This window comes from Acanthaster planci, linkage group LG09 (genome assembly GCF_054643075.1).
Source record: "Acanthaster planci isolate LZ-2023a linkage group LG09, COTS_SCS, whole genome shotgun sequence".
Lineage (NCBI taxonomy): Eukaryota > Metazoa > Echinodermata > Asteroidea > Valvatida > Acanthasteridae > Acanthaster > Acanthaster planci.
The window spans coordinates 21,099,474-21,119,679 of record NC_141785.1 but is presented as its reverse complement, the minus strand read 5'-3'; the positions used below and the strand labels follow the sequence as shown (position 1 = coordinate 21,119,679).

The 20,206-nt window shown below is 40.5% G+C and overlaps 1 protein-coding gene and 1 pseudogene across 1 annotated transcript; both read left to right on the top strand.

Moving 5' to 3' along the window:
- Positions 1-125: 125 nt before the first annotated feature.
- On the top strand, positions 126-4,714 carry LOC147798269 (uncharacterized; annotated as a pseudogene).
- Positions 564-19,899, top strand: LOC110985460 (solute carrier family 15 member 4-like). The gene is made up of 7 exons (XM_022246499.2): positions 564-695; positions 6,225-6,846; positions 7,437-7,738; positions 9,947-10,109; positions 13,494-13,586; positions 14,196-14,535; positions 16,057-19,899. The coding sequence occupies exons 2-7, from the start codon at positions 6,229-6,231 to the stop codon at positions 16,392-16,394; spliced, it is 1,854 nt and encodes a 617-aa protein (XP_022102191.2). The 5' UTR covers positions 564-695; positions 6,225-6,228; the 3' UTR covers positions 16,395-19,899.
- The last annotated feature ends 307 nt before the right edge of the window (positions 19,900-20,206 follow it).

Below are 20,206 nucleotides of genomic sequence, written 5' to 3'. Positions count from 1 at the left end.
TAAAACTCATAGGCAGTGATCAATCTTCTGGTGGCGGAAGGGCGGTGGGGCAGTGGCCCCCACCCCCCTAACTTTTCCAACTGGGGGCATAGTCCCCCCCCGTTTTGCAACTGGGCCAATCACAGATGAGTTGGGTGACCTTCAAGGTAAACTGGTGTGTAAAATTCTAAGTGGTGAGAGTGATGCTTGAAAAGTTTTTTGAAGCTTCCCAACAAGACTGTGCCATGATCTGTCAGAGATAAATCATTTTAGAGCTGCATTTTGCCTTTCTTGCTGTGTAAATTGTGTTGCAGAAATTAACAAAAATTGCTTTGTCAGTAAATATGATTGTACAAAAAATTGAATCAGAGTTTTGTAATTTAATTTGTGCTTTTGTACGTTTTCTTTCTTCATATTAATACTCTTTCCTTGTATATCTTAGATCCTACGAAATCAAAGCTAAAAAACCTCAATTTCATGTGTCTTCAACCCTCCCCTGGCCTGTAACTTACGCCCCGCCCACGCTTTGAAGCACGTGACTGTGTGTTTCCTGGTCGTCTAGTACCCAAGGGATAATTGCTATTCTTGCACAATGATTGAAGAGGGGACCATATCGTTCCGGCTGTTTTGTTCGGAACGTGACGTCGATTGTGAGACTGAACCCGAGAAGTCACATTGTTTTTCCGAAATACATCAATTAGCTTTAAAAAGACGAAGTGAGTATAATTAATGATAGATACTGTGATTAAGCATGTTTGAAGCGTGTCCATCCTGCCTTTCTTTCAAGCCTCTGCTGAAATTGAACCATGGTTGAACAACGCAAAGCAGGGTCGTGATTACTGTGAGAGTCAGTCACAAGCACTCGAGCAGTGGCACAGGCTGAGTACTGTGTACTACTGTTACGCCCCAACTATAGCATCAGTCCCAACTAGAGTGCAACAGTTGGGCTGGCCCAACTACAGCAGAGAGGTCCTGTGTGCATGATGTGCATGTGCTAAAGTTATATTGTTTACAAATATCATGTCATTGGTCATAGGGCTAGATGAACTAGGGCTAGAAGTGCCACATTTTAGATGTATTGTGTCAAGTGCGAGACACATTGACTTGGATAATGTTGAGACATTTCACACAGACATTGGTCAACAATAGTTGGGTCAGCCCAACTGTAGGACTACAGTTGGGACTGTCCCAATTGTAGTTGGGACTTATGCTATAGTTGGGGCGTAACACTACTAGTACTAGTAGGGCTGCATGTACTCCGTGTGACTTTGAGCCAATACGGTTTCCATAGTGTTGTAACGCTATGGAGTTTGGAATCCAATTTTTGTGGTGAAATGGTTCACAGGTGTAAGAAGGCCATTAAATCAAATTTTCCCCTGTCAGATCAGCAAACTGTTTAATCTATCATGTCTATAGGCCTAGGCCTAACTCCTAAAAAGTGGTATTTGTGTAACAAACGTTTATGTTTCTTCGGATACCAGTCCCATAATCTTACCCCCGCTAAGATTATGTATAGAAATCTGTGGTCAGGGAGCCACACTAGTAATCACATATCAGCTCAACCATTTTGCAGTAAATAAATTCCAGAATTGCATGGAATACAGAAACTTTATCAGCATGATTAGTCTCAAAACTTCACAACCATATTTTGCCAATTGTGCTCACTCCCTGAAGTACATGTTTCTCAAACTTTTAGTGTGGTTCCCTGACCACAGACTTCCCAGATGTCTCTATACGTAATCCTAACGAGAGTAGTCAGAATTATCGGGACTGGTATCCAAAGCAACATAAACATTCGTTATGTGAATACGCGGCGTCTGTTTTTGTCACGTGACGTACGGCCACAAGAGAATGCAGATCTATGTGTACGGATTGTCGAGGGATGAAAGGTGAGGAGGGTAGAAAAAACCTCATTTTTGCCAATAATATACATGTACTTAAAACGCTACAAAATACACTCAAGAACAGTAGTTCCATATAGGTTAGCTACTGCACGTATTATAGGGTCTTTAGGAGAAGATTTGCCTGAGCAAGTGCAAATGGATGTTTTATCTGGTACAATTCTTATGCAGCTTTCAAAATGCCATGGCGTGTGGAACCATTAAAAAGATGGAGTGCAGTAAGGCCTAGGGAGTAGTGCCTTACTGTTCAGGAACAACCTTTCTACCATTGTGCAAAATCACCTGAGCAGTATTTGCGATAAGGCAATCGTGCCGTCATGTTTTTTTGCTAGACATGTGTTTCCGCTAACCAAATTTTATTCCCCTTAACTGCGAGACTGTGCGAGATCATTCCCGAATCATGATTAGCATGGTCGATTTGACATAATTGATGTAGTTCACTGCTACCTCCGACTTTTAAGATGTTGAGAATAAAGTTTCCAGTCATAAGTGACACTCAAAATTTTATAATTTGTATATTTTGGGGTATATTTTAGTAATATTTTAGTAATCTTGGGAAGAGGAAGACAATGGACAAGTCCTCTCACTGCAGTGGTTTTACAACTTCATGGCATGCTGGTCAGAAATCAAGGTGCAGAAACTCTGATCACTTGAGATAATCAGAGCCCAAGCCACCTCTAAAGAAACGGTAGATACGTGTATATGTTGATGAGCTGGAGCCCAAACCACCTCTAAAGAAACGGTAGATACGTGTATATGTTGATGAGTTGGAGCCCAAGCCACCTCTAAAGAAATGGTAGATACGTGTATATGTTGATGAGCTGGAGCCCAAACCACCTCTAAAGAAACGGTAGATACGTGTATATGTTGATGAGTTGGAGCCCAAGCTACCTCTAAAGAAATGGTAGATACGCGTATATGTTGATGAGTTGGAGCCCAAGCTACCTCTAAAGAAATGGTAGATACGTGTATATGTTGATGAGCTGGAGCCCAAACCACCTCTAAAGAAACGGTAGATACGTGTATATGTTGATGAGCTGGAGCCCAAGCCACCTCTAAAGAAATGGTAGATACGCGTATATGTTGATGAGTTGGAGCCCAAGCTACCTCTAAAGAAACGGTAGATACGTGTATATGTTGATGAGCTGGAGCCCAAGCTACCTCTAAAGAAACGGTAGATACGTGTATATGTTGATGAGCTGGAGCCCAAGCTACCTCTAAAGAAACGGTAGATACGTGTATATGTTGATGAGCTGGAGCCCAAGCTACCTCTAAAGAAATGGTAGATACGTGTATATGTTGATGAGCTGGAGCCCAAGCTACCTCTAAAGAAACGGTAGATACGTGTATATGTTGATGAGCTGGAGCCCAAGCTACCTCTAAAGAAACGGTAGATACGTGTATATGTTGATGAGCTGGAGCCCAAGCTACCTCTAAAGAAACGGTAGATACGTGTATATGTTGATGAGCTGGAGAAAATCATGGAGAAATATAACCTGAAGGATAGACCACAGGCCATCTACAACATTGATGAAAAAGGCATACTGTACACGTAATTCCAAACCACACACCTCCATCGATGGTGTCCTCACGCCATGAGACATATGTACCTTGATCCAGCAGTCACCATGGGCAAATCATCTACATGTACTACTACTGTACTGTCATTGGCTGTGGTAATTCCCTTGGGATGGCTTTGCCTCCATTTTTCATCTTCATAGGACAACAAATGCAGCAGGAATTCTGGTCAGGTTATACACCTACATGTAGTACAGGAGGTGCAGTCAATGATTTGAGTTGGTCTAACTCTGACATTTTGGAGAGATATCTCAAAGAGCACTTCATGAAATACTCCATTCATGCTACATCAGATGAACCTGTCTTGATCCTAAATGTACAATGTATATGATTGACACAAGTCACACATGTCTCTTTCACTCATTCCATGGGCACAGGACCACATCATCATTTTGTTGTGCTTCTAGCACACACCTCTCATATCCTCCAGCCAATGGACATCGGATGTTTTGGACCATTTGAAAAAATCTTAAATGCTATGCGACACGCTTGCATGAGAAATCATGCAACAACTGGCATTGACAAGTATTCCTTATTTGAGATAGATTGCGAAGCATATGTAAGTGCCTTACTCTAACCTGCAAGCATCATTTTGAAAGTCTGATATCTACCCAGTTGACCGATGTGCTGTCAACCCATCAAGTTTTATGCCAGCTATAGTTTACTTTTTACTCCATCACAAGCCTACAGTCCAGCTACGTTTGCCTCCTCTGTCACAGCAGCTGATGATGTGACAGAAAGACGCAATAACGTTTTCAAGACTGCTCAAGCAGTGCTAAGAGAGAATAAAAAGGGAAAAAAAGAAGCAAAATGTCCTCAGCACTGTGGTGGGAGGTTAAAACAATAACAGAAGAAGAAGTTGTGAATAGCATAAAACAATATCAGGAGCTACAGAAAATGAAACCAATGAAATCTGTCAACAGCTAGGTCACCCAAGCTAAATACATGTGCACTGTACTTCCGGGATCAGTCAGAAAAGAAAGAGGTACAGTCAACTGTATAGTCAACTGCCAGCAGCTACTCATGATGAAGATACTGATGAATCTGAAACGGGTCCGAGGGACCTTTGCTACAAATGCAAACAATTCCAGCCAGTGGAACTGCAATATATTGACACAATTGTGTTGGTTAAATGGGCCTAATGCGCATATCCAGACTGTAATCATTGGGTACATCTACAATACTGCACTTCACTCTGCGTTGTTCGTACACATTCAGAATTTTATTACATCTGCCACCATTAGTCAGAAGAATAAAATGAAGCAAAATTGCAGTGGCGACAAAATACATGTATACTGTTTTATTTACCGTAGATCCTGAATATTCTTTTTAAAAAATGTCTTTGAAGAATCTTACATGTAACTCACAGTACAAACTTCTGTGATGTAAAAAGATTACAAAACGTTGGAAATTATGCATTAACCCTAACTGCCCAAAACCTGCCATACTCCAACAGCAGGTTTTGTGAGGTTTTGGCAGGTTTGGTACCGTACCTAAGGAACTTGTTGTTGAATTTTGTGAGACTTGGGATGAAAGGCCCAGGGAGATGGTGTTGGATTCTGTGTGAGTTGGGACACACGGGGTTCATTGTGTGCAGTGTCTGGCTTGCTGTACCAATTGTTGGACTATGCTTGATTTTGTCAGGTTTGGTACTGTTCAGTGCAAGTCATCCTATACTGCATAAACCCATCCATACCATATCACTCAAACTCCAACGGGCTCATTCTGTTGGAGTTTATCAGGTTTGGTACACTACCCTGCATGTACAAGTACATAGACAAGTACATGAACCTGTTGGATTTTGTGAGGTTCAGTATGCTTTCTAGTGCAGGAGCCTAGGGGGTTAGGGTTAAGGGAATTATAAAACAAGGCAAAGTGATACATACATGTCTTCTTCCATGACTTTAGGAGAGGAAAACTTAGCATTCAGGTTTTATTGAAGCAAAAGGACAGATCCTACGAGAAACACAGTTCACTTTTCCATCTGTAGTCCTCCTTTCAACCTCCAAGAATTTTTTTTAAAGGGTGGAACTGAGAGTACTCCTTTTGTGTTGTTTGCACACGTTCAAATGTCTGGTGAACTTGTCACCAGTTAAGTAAAAAAAAATGAAACTGAACAATGTGAGAAATCACAGTGAATGATTTTATTCTGAACTTTTGAGTGCAACACTGTATTAGTTTTAAATCCATAATGCTCTAAACAAAACATGCTCTAAACATGCTCTGGACTGTATAGAATTTGAATTTATAAAACTGTGACAATTTTTTGAAAAGATCACAAATTGCAATCCAAAATGCACGATGCCATATGGTTAGGGAAATTTCTCGGTGAAGGTATATGCCGTTCTAGCTGACACCCCTTTAACCCTCCAAAAAAGAAACTCAAGATGTTGAAAAAGAGAAAACTCCTCATGTTGACAGCCAAAATGCAAGTTTTAAATGATCCCTTATACGTGTAACTAGTCCTTTTGTTGATTCAACAACCTAGAGGCCTAAGTGAATGTGATAACTTATAAGTTGCAGTTTCCAAGTTCAACACTTTTGCAGAACTGTTACTTTTAAACTGCACGTACATCACAGGTACATGTATAGGAGAATTTAGCTTTTTTATTTAGATGTTGTTTCTGAATTTCAGCCTTTATGTACACCTGGTTTGTACAAAAGTATGGGAACTTTTTATATTTCAGCTTTTTGCTAGCTGTTTTCAACCTTAATTTTAAGTGGCCACTCATACCCCTGCGTATGTCTCTTGTTTGTATTTTCCAGAAAGATGGCTGAAGATTCTATAGAAGAGAAGAAGCCTCTGCTTAACCGCGGCAGTCGATCAAATTCTGCTAATGAAGCTAAAGGATCGTCTCCTCATAGCCCTGCCTATGGCTTGTCCAAATGGAGGCGTCGCGGAGCAAGTGGGGCAATCCTGCTTACTGTCATGTTTGAGAGGTTGACATTTTACGGCATCTCAGCCAACTTAGTTATGTTTCTGAATGAGCATCCATTTGCCTGGCTGTCCTATGATGCTGCAAACGCTGCTTTAATCTTTGTTGGCGTGTCTTATGTCTCTTCTGTCCTTGGGGGACTCTTGGCTGACACCTTGTTAGGACGATTTAAGATGATCGTCGTAAGCTTCATCACCTACATCTTGGGCAGTACCCTTCTTGTCTTGCTTGGATATGGCTCCAAAAACGAAGACTTTCGAATCAGTTTGTGTGGGAATAACACTTTGCCAGATGTGGATATTCATCCGAGGCATGAACTAACGGCAACTCCAACAACCACAACTGAGACTGGATTCATGTATTGTGGGTGGGCCGTGTATCTTAGCCTAGTGGTGATTGCTTTAGGAGCTGGCTCAGTCAGATCCAACTTATCACCATTTGGAGGTGATCAGGTATGAAGAAACATGACAATATCTCACCAACATTAGATCTAGAATAAGACACCAGCAGACTGTAGCATATAACATGGACGGAGATCCAACCAATATCCATGATAAAGGGATTTCCTACATGTACATGTAGTTCAATGCTCATTTTTGTTTCACTTCAACAAGTTCCTTGGTGTTCACTGTACATAATGCTACATGTATCTGTCATCAGTGGAAGCATTGATTCTAGATTTAGCTGTAATTAATGACACATCTGTATGGTAATACAAGGGCTACTTTCCAACTGTGGCACTGTTTATGGTATTCTCACAGGTACACTCTGAAAATCATGTTTGCCTGTGTTCGGTCACTACATACATGTAGTACATGTACAAGTCCTGAGAGACCTGTATCCATCTCACAATATTTGTTTGAATCAGTGAAGTGCCAAATTAATTGAGGTGTTTTGTGTTGGTAATGAGCAAGGATTGTAGAAGATGCAAACAGCATTCAGTAGTCCACTCCACAGTTTATTACAAGACTTGTAACCTCCAGAGAAGTCCTACATTTGCCATGGTTAGTTCACTGTGACTCTCTGACTTTGTTTATTCCAGGTTAGGTACGAGGGCCCCGAAGTCATGCGAACCTTCTTCAATTGGTTTTACTGGGCAATTAACGTGGGTTCATTGTTGGCGATTGCTGGTGTCACCGCCTTGCAGCAAAATGTGGGCTTCTTCTCTGGCCTCTTAGTGCCTCTTGCAACTCTGGTTGTTGCTACCTTTGTCTTTGTCATTGGGAGAACCTGGTATCTGTCCAAGAAACCTATGGGTAGTGTGTTGACTAATACATCCAAGATCATCATGGAAGCATTCAAACAACAGAAAGTTAGGAAGACAATGCTGCATAGACAGGATAGGTAGGTTTTTGGTTTTAGAGTAAAGATTGTACACATTTACCCGTATTTCTCTTTTTTTTTAAAAATGTTCATGTATATTCAAAAGATAGTTGGGGTGACACCTAAAAATAGTTTTGCTCCAAACTAAAACTAAAAGATACCTGTAGATGGTCACAGATTTCCTCAATTTCTCAGGCCTCTTGATCCCCATGGTATGGTAGTCTCAAGGAGAGAAGTCTTGAGCCAGGTGTAAAATGAAGCGAAGGACCATTGATGAGTAATGAGTAATTCTACCTGTAGTTACCACCTGTCTCATAGTCAAAGGGTAGACATGTACAGAACTACATGTACATGTACATGTATGTGGGTTAATGAAAGCCATGCTTGAGGAGGATATTACTCACATTGGTGGGACATTTTCCATGAGCTGACTGGTGTACATGTATGACTGACAGGCCATTAACATCACAGTGGAACAGCAAAATCTTCAAGGGAAAGTCAAGGAACATTTTGTGATATTTCTGCTGCAATGTATTGAGGAACCAAAGATCATGTACGGGTGTATGGGGTAGACCTGTTCCACATTGTGATGCCCAAAGATCGTATAGCACCGCAAAGCGGCGCAAGATGAAGAACTTCACCGCAAATACACGTAAAACGTTGTAATCTCATAGGCGCCATTTGAGCAAGCGATATGCCTGCGCAATGCACATTACTGCTTAGGCGCAGGCGCCGTGGCAGGCACATGCACCTGGTGAGCCTGCACCTAAAGCATTACCATAAACTGCACAGGCGTATCGCTTGCTCAAATGGCGCCCATGATAATTACATCTTTTAGGCAGAGTTATCCATCTTGCACCTTCGGCGCTATACGATCTTTGGTGATGCCTACTTTATAAAGCTCCTTCAACTGGTTTTGTACTCTGGAACAATGCAAGGATGAGACAGTGTGAATACAATATTGACTGCCTTGAGTGGGGTATTAATGCAAGGATGAGACAGTGTAAATACAATATTGACTGCCTTGAGTAGGGTACTAATGCAAGGATGAGACAGTGTAAATACAATATTGACTGCCTTGAGTGGGGTACTAATGCAAGGATGAGACTGTAAATACAATATTGACTGCCTTGAGTGGGGTACTAATGCAAGGATAAGACAGTGTAAATGTACAATATTGACTGCCTTGAGTGGGGTACTAATGCAAGGATGAGACAGTGTAAATACAATATTGACTGCCTTGAGTGGGGTACTAATGCAAGGATAAGACAGTGTAAATACAATATTGACTGCCTTGAGTGGGGTACTAATGCAAGGATGAGACAGTGTAAATACAATATTGACTGCCTTGAGTGGGGTACTAATGCAAGGATGAGACAGTGTAAATACAATATTGACTGCCTTGAGTGGGGTACTAGTGCAAGGATGAGAAAGTGTGAATACAATATTGACTGCCTTGAGTGGGGTACTAATGCAAGGATGAGACAGTGTAAATACAATATTGACTGCCTTGAGTGGGGTACTAATGCAAGGATAAGACAGTGTAAATGTACAATATTGACTGCGTTAAGTGGGGTACTAATGCAAGGATGAGACAGTGTAAATACAATATTGACTGCCTTGAGTGGGGTACTAATGCAAGGATGAGACAGTGTAAATACAATATTGACTGCCTTGAGTGGGGTACTAATGCAAGGATGAGACAGTGTGAATACAATATTGACTGCCTTGAGTGGGGTACTAATGCAAGGATGAGACAGTGTGAATACAATATTGACTGCCTTGAGTGGGGTACTAATGCAAGGATGAGACAGTGTAAATACAATATTGACTGCCTTGAGTGGGGTACTAATGCAAGGATGAGACAGTGTGAATACAATATTGACTGCCTTGAGTGGGGTGCTAAAACCATCCTCCCAAGGTTATGTGTTGAGAATTCTGTTTTCTTAAGGAGAATGAGATCAAGCAGTCCATACATGTATGTGTACTTGTTTTATAACACCTCTATCACTGATTCTGTTTGATTTAAGAGATAAGTAGATGTACATGTGCATGTAGTTGTACATGTGACAAGCAGTGTGCACCATAGTAAGCATTGGTACATGTACCAGAGCCGATGGTCATGCATGGAGTTCTTTGGTTGCTATGGGTACACAGGTAGGTCTTTGCAGGGTTTTGCAGTTCCATCACCCATCCAGAACTTGTCTTATCTTTGTTTGAACTTTGCAGCAGCGAGTTGTTTCACAGTCAGCCCAAGCCAAGTTTTTTAGACATGGCCAAGGTCCGGTACGGTGGCAGCTTTCATGAATCTATGGTTGACGACGTCAAATCCCTCAAGAAGATTATCCTGGTGTTCTTAGGACTGACACCGTATTGGGTTGTCTACTTTCAGGTAGTATCATAGTTCCCAAATTCTCAAAGCCATAAATGATCAGAACCCATTTTGGGGTTTTTTGCTAAAGCTTGACAGGATTGCTTGATACTTGATACAAATGAATGAAGACTGTTGCATCTGTATTAATACTATTGGCTTATTCCGTCTCATCTCGTAGCCAAACAGGCTAAATTGCACAATGGATTACAATTACCAATTAAAAGCAAACACATTAAATTAAGTTACATGAATTGAAAATGTGAATTATAATACAAAGGGAAAACAACTGGGTAAAAATTGACGTTAAAAATTTCACACCAACCAATTTAGGCCACTAATTATCCAGTATGGTATTGGACTATCAGTTGTCAGATTACATATGTACAGGGTGTCCCAGAAAAAACCCAAACCCTGAGGAAAGGGGTCAATATGCCCAAACCACGAGATGTGATTATAATGTATAAGGATCTCTGAAAAGTAGAAGCAGTAATCTTTCTAATGATACCTTGATGGAATCCCTCCTGTCATGCATGACTGAACACCATTGTCTTGAAAATGGAGCATCCGAACTCAGTTGTAACACTTTGGATAAACCAATGAATGAGGTTGTCCTCTGTCATGCTTGCCCTGGTTGAAAGTGACAACAAAAGGTCATGTTAATGAGAGAAGATTGCCTTTTGTCACTTTCAAGTTATGCAATAATCTAGTTTAAATGTGTTGACTTGCCCCGAGATTGGTTGAAAAATGTTCAAAGCTGGACAGCAAGTCTGCAACATGGTGTAACTTTTAATACCAAAGAGCAAAGAGTGTTTGTTGTGATGAAATTTCTTGAAAATAAGAATTTTCAAGCCACCCAAGCTGCATTTAGGGAAGCCTTCCCTGATAGGGATCCACTGGCAAAGTCAACCATCTGGGAAAATGTGCGCAAATACCGAGAACATGGGACAAGCCTTAATTTGAATAAGGGTCATTCAGGAGGGAGGCACACAGTGCGAACTCCTGAAAATGTTGCTGCAGTTTGACAAAAACTTGTTGAACTGCAAAGAGGAACCAATTGCAGGAAGAATGGACTTGGACTGTCCCATTCTTCATTTAACCACATAACGCAGTTAGACCTGCAGTTCCATCCATCATGTCCATACCAATGCACATCCACCACCAACTTTTGCGTGGAGACCTCAGGAGGAGACAGGAGTTTGCTCAATGGCTCCTGGAATGCTGTCAGGCCAATGAAAGGTTTCTTGAATAGTTACAATTGGTGGTGAAGCAGCATTTAGGATAAACGGAGAAGTTAACTCCCACAACAACGTCGAATACGCACCGAAGGGGCACCTGCCAAATTTTCACTTTGAAACCAACTTGAGTCGTAAGAAGGTCACCGTTTGGGTAGGACTGTTTGGGTATGGTGTCATTATCGGACCATTCTTTTTCGAACGGAATATGAATGGTCAACAGTACTTGCCGTGACGTGACACCCAACTTCAGATGCATTTTCAACGGCATGAAAATGGTGTTTTCCGACATCTGTGGTGGGCCCAAGATGGGGCACCCGCACACAGGCTCATTGCTGTGAGAAATCTCCTGCAGGAACTGTTCCGAGATCGAGTAATTGCTCTTAACCATCCAATTGATGATCCCGTTCTCCAGATCTCACCCTGTGTGATTATTTTTTTATGGGATATCTGAAGGACATAGTTTTCACCACTCCACCACGTAATATCCAAGACTTACGAGGTCGCATTCAACAGAAGGTCGACATCTTACGACATGACCCTGCGGTGAGACGAGCTGTGGCTGACATGTGCCGCCGTTGTGAACTCTGCATTGAAAGGGAAGGTGTCGGTACATAATTAACTGTGAATTACGTAATGTGTAGATAATCATCGTGCCCCTGATATTTTATCCAAGACAAGCATGACAGAGGACAACCTCATTCATTGGTTTATCCAAAGTGTTACAACTGAGTTCGGATACCCCATTTTCAAGACGATGGTGTTCAGTCATGCATGACAGGAGGGATACCATCAAGGTATCTTTAGCAAGAATACTGCTTCTACTTTTCGGAGATCCTTATACATTATAATCATATCTCATGGTTTGGGCATATTAACCCCTTTCCTCAGGGTTTTGTTTTTCTGGGACACCCTGTAGCACTGATCTGTTGAATGGTATAATGATCGGTAATGTACATGTAGCAGGGTGTAAGGGCCACATTGTCACTCTTTTTGCCTTCAACTTACACACTGGTTTAAAATAAACACTTGACATTGACTTTTAAAAACACATGTGAGTCATTCTATAAATTAGTGGTGCAAAAGTGTGACATTTTGGCGTCCCCTGTTATACCTGAACTGTGTAATTTGACATGGACGTACCACTGACACTGATTTCAAATAATTTCTAGTTGTTTGGCAGGTGATTTGCATTAATTCATCACTCTTAAAAATTACAGAATGCGTTCTGAAATTATAAAATCATATGTCAGATGTGACAGGGATGTAAGAAACTCAGATTCCTAATGTAGAGAATTACCCATACATGTATTGATTAAATAAATGAAGAGAACGCAAATTGCACTACACAGAGATGGAAGATATAACAAAAACTTACACTTGAAAAAATGGACATCCACCTACATAAGCCAACATTGGGGTTGTAAAAATCTGCTTTTTGAGCTCCATTGGTCATCAATGATTCGGCAAGATCTGAGAGACACACATGAACTATGGTTCCTGTTTTGAAGCTGGGAACCATTGGCTAAAATTACCAGACTTGCAGAGATTTGAGAACAGCCTCTTGATACAAACTTGCCTGTCTGTCATAAAGTGACTGTAGTCCCAATGAAATCAGAGCTTCACTGTAACAAGAGTACTTGTTGCCAAGAATTATTAGACAAATTCTCTTTGGAACAACCTGAATTTGATCAGTTTGATGTGATGTGACACTAGAATTCCAAACTACACGTACCATAGGGCTTCATATCCCATGATTTCTCTAATGTCACCTGTGTACACACACCAAATTCCTCAGTAGTAAGGCCACTTTTTTTAGTTTTCTGATCATTAACACTTTCTGATTAGTTGTAGAGACCATTTCATCAACATGGGGTTGCATGTCAAATTTTGTTGAAAGATGACCCACAAAAGCTTAATCTTTGCCACAAATTCTAAGCGGGAGTTACACATCAGGTGGATATATGTCTGTTGCCTGAATAAATTCCTGTTATCTGATTGGTTAACTGCAAATAATGTGACATGAAAATTCAGACTAATTCATGGCACACGCTCACTGTAAAACCAGCACAAATAGAATTGAGCATTACCTCATATTGGTGAGACAAAATAATAAGTTTCTGGGAGGTTGCAGGAAGAGAATAACTTCTGCTCTTTCTTTTTATTTCAGATGCAGACAACATTTTTGCTTCAAGGACTCCATCTGCGTTTCAAAGTCAACTGTACTATCAAAAATTGCGAAGACACCAATAAAAGCTTCCAGGTATACATCGTACGGGAAATATAAATTTTAAAACTTCCATTAACGCACTGATCTTGGCTTGAGCGATACCATGCATGTGCACTAAACATAGAGATCTACTGAGAGGTGGTCCAGTGAGCTGATTTTACCCTACATGTAGTAAAAAGCCCAAATTGCTTTATTTGTATGGTAGGCCATCAGCTGATGTTTTCTTTACTTTTGTAGGTCAGCGGTAAAAACCAAATCAAAAGTTCCAATTGTAGGGGTGCTAATTTTCTTGTTTTACAAGTAGAAAACATTCCAGTGACAAAAGGACTATTACAAGTTTATTCTGCTTCTGAAGCAAACCCAGTTTTTGCTAACCGTAAGGTTTGAATTTTGTATTACTCATAAGCTGGCCAATATATCTTTAACCATTTGCAAGAAAGGGTAATTGCGCTGGTGTAATTTTTGCAGCAGATTTCTTTGGACAGGAAGGTTTATCCAGCAATTTGAAAGTGATTTCTTCCATTTGATACATGAAGCAAACGGTTCAGACTGCATTTGAATGGATATCTCTCACAAATAGATGTGGCTATTTTGAAAATAAAAATGATGAAATCTCCGTCTTACCATCCTTCATTGTTTCAGATCCCCCCAGCCTGGCTAAGTCTCTTCGATGCCGCCTCTGTCCTTTTGCTTCTTCCATTCTTTGATCGCATCCTTTATCCTAAGCTTGACCGGCTAGGAGTCAACTTCACCCTGCTGAGGCGAATGATTGTGGGGATGATCTTCAGTATGTTGGCTATGGTTGCAGCCGGTGTCCTGGAAAATATCCGGTTGAATTGGGTCCATTCCAATAGGACAGTCGAGCAGACCATTGGAACCAAAGACACCTCAACTGTGTACTATGCAGCCGATATTTGGGTGTTCTGGCAGATTCCACAGTACACACTCATTGGTATAAGTGAAGTGCTAGCCAGTGTGGCAGGTAAGGAGAGCAAATCCTTGACTTCAGTCAAATTATCCCAAGTACCCAGTACTTTGTATGTTATGAGGCTTTGCATAGTGGATTTGGCAACAAGACAAAGGATTGCCGCACATGTAATGCCTGGTGAATCTCTTGTGAGTTAGTAAATTTATAAGAAGAAGACAGTCTGTTGATGAGCAGAGCAGAGCTGACTGACCAAGCAGGGCAGACTGACCTAACAGAGCAGACTGACCAAGCAGAGCAGACTGACCAAACAGAGCTGACTGACCGAGCAGAGCAGACTGTCCACAATTGATGCTGAGCCTACCTGTTTCTCTTTTTTCTACTACAAAAAGGGGTTTAAAGTGTTGTTGAGAGCAACAAGAATTTTCACAAATGGTTGTCCATGGACAACCAGAAAAATCTCGCATAAGTACAGTGTACAGTACTGATTTTTCTCCACTCATTGTTATTTTGTATCTCAGTTGATAAATACAGTTTGAAGAGAAATAAAAGCTGTCAATTCCTCGAACCACCTCACGAATTCAGCAAGGTTTTGCCTGAGTTTGCAATAAACCGATGTGCGTGCATGTACATTATACCAACTGTACTATATGTACGGTAGTCCAGTTCCCTGACCTTGCCTGCAGATTCGCCAGCAATTCTTCAGGTCTGGGAACCAGACTAACCTGCATGTATGGAGAATTTGTGAAGAAGTACAACGATTTGATTTCTACATGTACAAACACTGTAGTGCGGGGCACTTGGAGAAAAGCGTGTCGCTGGCGGTCTACGTATTCAGCGGACACTTCATTCTCACTACATTCCCTATACTTCAATTCCAGTCTGTGATTTGTGTGTAGCAAACATGTGCAACAGCTAAGAATTCAACTACACATACATGTAATTATGACCATAACGACTTTATGTGTATGGGTTTTGCGCAGACTTTTTTTCTCAAGGATTTTGCATTTGCCCACCATATTTAACGTTTAGTTTTTGTTAAAGTTTTACATGTACATTTATTTGCGTGTTCTTAAAAATTGAGAGACCTTTTGAAGAATGCCTCCGTTCTTGATATTGATGTATTTATCCGCACATGTATTTGTTTTGCATGACAAAACTTTGCCTTTCACCCATTGGTTTAAAGTTATTATCTGGAATAGATTTAAACTATCAGAAACTTGGAAAAATGGACTTTATGATAATGTGGCCTTGTATTTCTTAATAAATGGTGCAAATTTTTACCACATTAGCCTAATCAATATATACATGTACACTGTACGTATGAAGTCACACGTACATGTATGAATTAGTGGTCTTGTCAAATCTTTTCTGTTTGAGTGCAGTAGGATATTTTGTGGTTGAACACTGTTTCAATGTTTACTGCAAAAATGACATCCATGGTTGAGCAAGGTTTAATCTGGGCTACCAAGCTGAAACACTGGGCAACCACTTTTCATCAAATCAGTTGCCCAGGGGCAACCATGTTTGCGGAGATTTGTCAAGCACTGACTTTCAAGATTTGTGTATTTTATTCAGGTCTGGAATTTGCCTACTCCATGGCTCCTCGTTCCATGCAAGGGCTCATCATGGGTGTTTACTTCCTCTCATCTGGCATCTCAGCTTTCATTGGTAGCGCCATCTTAAAAGTCACTACCCTACCCGCTTTCAACTGGTTCCATCAAGGAGACTCGGGCAACATTAACAATGGCCATCTGGATCGCTACTTTTTCATGCTTGCCGGAGTTCAGCTTGCAGGATTAATCATATTTGCATCAGTTGCTATGTACCACGAGAGACAAGAGGCTAAACAAAGATCTGGGATGTCGGCTATCAACAGAAATCACCATGACGATAGGGTTGTGACTGGAAGCTAACACAAGAGGGCACTCTACAGTTATCCTTTAGAGTGTAGAAACAAGGTTTATCAGCAGTACAAGAATGTGATTTGGTCTGAGGCGCCCTTTGTACAGAAATTTATTGCCGAGCAAAGATAAGCAGCCTTCCAACTTTTGCTGGTCAATGTTTGTAAACAAAAAGGTCAGTTAGCCTTATTCAAGAATCAGCCATATTGAATCAAACGCAAAGTAATCAGTCTGTATCAAAGAAATTAGTACATGTATGTCAAGGAGAATGGACGAGGAATTGTAGATTTGTGCTAGGAATGGGTGAAGCGAAGCTGAGCCTATTCTTAGCACGAATCTACAGTTCCTGAGTTCTATTCCCTGACTTAAACTATTTCCCATTGTTAATGAACATGGAGTCCCGAGTCCGTGACGCTCTCGCTGTTAACTTGACCCTTCGCCTGAGTGCACACCTTTGTTCTGTTCACCCGTGCATGGTTTAGCTACATGAAATATCGACACAATAAGGCCGGAGTGTGGGCGTTCCTGATATCCCTTCAACTTGCCCACTGTGCCTGTTAAGAGGCCTAGTAGAATCAGTGTCACAGCACCGAGCGTATAAGATCTTTGGTATTAAGCTTTTCCCCAACCCTCCGGTAGCAACTACTTGGACGGAAATGGGGGGGGGGACATGGGGGTAATTTCCTTGCTCCTACGGATGTACGATACGATAAATTTGTTATGAATCTACTGTTTGCTGTAGATTTGTAAAAATAATCTACACATTGAACAAAGGAGTGACGTCACAGAAATAGTTTAATATGTGGGAGATTAAAAGATTCCATAGGAACAAGTTACTGCTTAAAATTACTGTCCTGTTGCTTTGATGGGCAGTTCCAAATTAGGGATACAAACTTATGTGGTAATGTACAGTTTCATTTTTTTGTATCACTTTGGGACTACTTTTATCTTTGTTGCATAATAGTCAGGCTTTTCCATGTCATTGTGTTTAGAGAATAAAATGGGTTCACGGATCCAGAAAAGCTATCTTGTGACTAAAGCCAATTTCTATTAAACATAGCAATTAATGTATAGAAGTTTTTTCACATGACGTATAATGACACACAAAGACATGTCAGAAACTCAGAAAGCATACCATGTCCGTGGAGGCGCGTGCCTCTTCCAATCTCTGCATTTCTATCGAAAAATTCATGTATACCAGAATGCTGAGAGATGTCGAGGGTGCACACGTTGCTTCCCACGTCTGTGTAAATTGAACACTGACCGTCAAAAATCATGGACTGAAAGTCCTCTGTACTATAGTGCTGCATGGAGTAAATATTGCATTTAGTTACGCCGCAGTAGCAACAGATTCAGATGTAACCTTTTTATGTGAATGTACATTTTGAATGAAAAGAATGTATGCACATTGCCTATCATTGCGTAACATACTGAGGATATGTCATTGTACATGTTACAAACGCAAGTAATAAACGTTTTCATTCTGTGCATTTTATCCACAAGTCTATTATTAACTATATTTAAAACACTTTGGGAAATTATTAACTCGCACCCGTTTCAAGCACTTATTTGAAATGAAATCAGTGTTCCCTGAAATATTTGTAGTTTAGTTTTTTTGTTCATAAATATGGATTTCATCCTGATTCTGGAAATAAATTGCCTTTTGCCTTATTCACATTAACCCTCCTTTAGTTTTACAGCACAAATATGCACAAGTGCCCAAGGTCACTCTCTTGCATGTTGGTGCAGTGCACAACACGACACAGCTGTGCTTCTTTCAGGTGTTTACCAAGTGACCCAAAGAGTGACTTCAGCATAGGAGGGTGAATGGAAATGAAAGTATGAATTTTTTGAGAATTTTTTTTATCCCAATCGTCAGCCATCTTGCAGAGCCCATTATTATGGGCAGTTTTTCAGTATTTGCATATATTTGTGTATTTGGTTATATTTTCATACATTTGCAATCAACATGTATATATTTGGTGCCACTTTTGTCTCATTAAAATTAGACAGTAGATTTCCTTGGGACACGGGCAATTCACCGTAGTGCGCCTCCAAGAGTTGGCCAATCACAACGGGCGAAATTTGTCGACCCTTTCCAAACGCGCATTGGGTCGACAGATTTCGCGCATTGTGATTGGCTAATGCGTTGCAAACGGTTGGAGGCACGCTACTGGTTTGTTTTATAAACGCAGAAAGAGGCCAAGTTTAAAACCAAAACAAAGAAAACGTTACCAGCGGCAATGTTGTGCAAAAAATAATGCTTATGCCTGTTTCTTAACTCCTTTTACTCAGCAATCAATTTGTGAAGCAAAAGGTGATCCATAGAAATGTATAAAATGGGTCCCAGTACTAGAAATGTAAACACAGCGAGAACATAACTAATCTAATAATGCTGTTAATGATCTAATTCGTCTGGTTGTGCATTGTAATGTAGTTTAAAGCTTTCTTCTTCTATGCAATAATTTTAACTCCCTGAAAGAGAGAAGTGTGAATAGATGTATACTTGTGTTATTCGCCGTTCTCGTACTTTGCTCTGTGTGTGTAACTCACCATAAATTGTTGAGTCCAATTCGTATTTCGTCATACCATGTTTTTTGTTTATGATATCATATGTTGTGGTGGTATTGTTGAATTGTGATTTTAGGCAGAAGGAGACTTACATGTATGCTTGGCAAACAACTGGTTTCCAACCCAAATATCATGTAATTTGCACTACTACTGACTGGTCCCCGATGATGTCATCCCAGCATAGATATTGGACACACAAACCCTTCTGCTTATGAGCGAGGATGGCCATAGAGTTTTAATCCATAAGCTCCAATTTATCTCGAATCTAAGTTCGAGCCGTAGATCCGAGTCAGGTTTATAAGTCTGAATTTTGAGGCTCTTAGTTGAGTTCAAGATTTAGCAGGAAACTTTAAAGCTCTACGATTCGAGCCAGGTATTCTGATCGAGTTGTCTATTGAAGACTAAAGAGGTCAATAACTGCTCTGAATATTAAAGTCCCGAACCTTGCATGCTAAGTTAGTAGAAACAAAACAAAGGAAGTTCCTGGTCGTAAGGTTTGGATTTGGTTGTGACGACAGTTTTTTCAAATTACTAAAATGAAGTCGTAATTTGTAATACTTGATGTCTCATCCTTCCTGGCATTCAGTAGATGGTAAGGTAGCTACCAATTATTTTAGAAAAGTACTTTTCCAATATCGATTTTCACAACTCGTCCTGTTTAATAGAGAACATTGACTTGCTTTCATGTTTAGCTGTCACGTCGACTGTGCATATCGTTACATTTGCGTGGGCTTTGTTGTAACTTTCCATTGTGCAGCATCATGGGCACTTTCGTCCGTGTACTCTCTTATTGAAGTATATCTTACCTCTTGAGAGGCTATGCTTTTAGATTTTTCCGGATACCACCATTATCGACCCCCTGTGAATTCATTTATTGTAATTATATATATACGGTTTCTGTGAAATAATGTTGAAATTGAGAACATTAAAGATAAGTGTAATATGATTTCATGGTTTCCATTTGTGTGATGAGTGTTAAACTGTCGGCCCTCCCCCCTCGACCGACCTCATTTCCTCACCACGTATCCATGCCAAAAATAACTCTATGACGTGAAGAGGATTAAATGATTTCTGTTGGCACCATATTGCTGGATTTTAATATGGCTGACGCGAGCAATCTAGAAAAGAAAGATTCACAGAATTTCAATATCGGGAATTATGAGATGTATATCCGAAATTTGGTTTAATTTTGAATTACTTTGTGTATTTTGTTTCGTTCTTTGAGAGTGCATTTGGGGTTATGAGGGAGCTAC

What these genes read in the sequence shown, in the direction of transcription:
- LOC110985460 (XM_022246499.2), top strand. Translation starts at nt 6,229, where the DNA reads ATGGCTGAAGATTCTATAGAAGAGAAGAAGCCTCTGCTTAACCGCGGC. An exon ending in ATGCTGCATAGACAGGATAG is followed by an intron (nt 7,739 to 9,946) that starts GTAGGTTTTTGG and finishes TGAACTTTGCAG; the next exon opens with CAGCGAGTTGTTTCACAGTC. An exon ending in ACACCAATAAAAGCTTCCAG is followed by an intron (nt 13,587 to 14,195) that starts GTATACATCGTA and finishes TCATTGTTTCAG; the next exon opens with ATCCCCCCAGCCTGGCTAAG.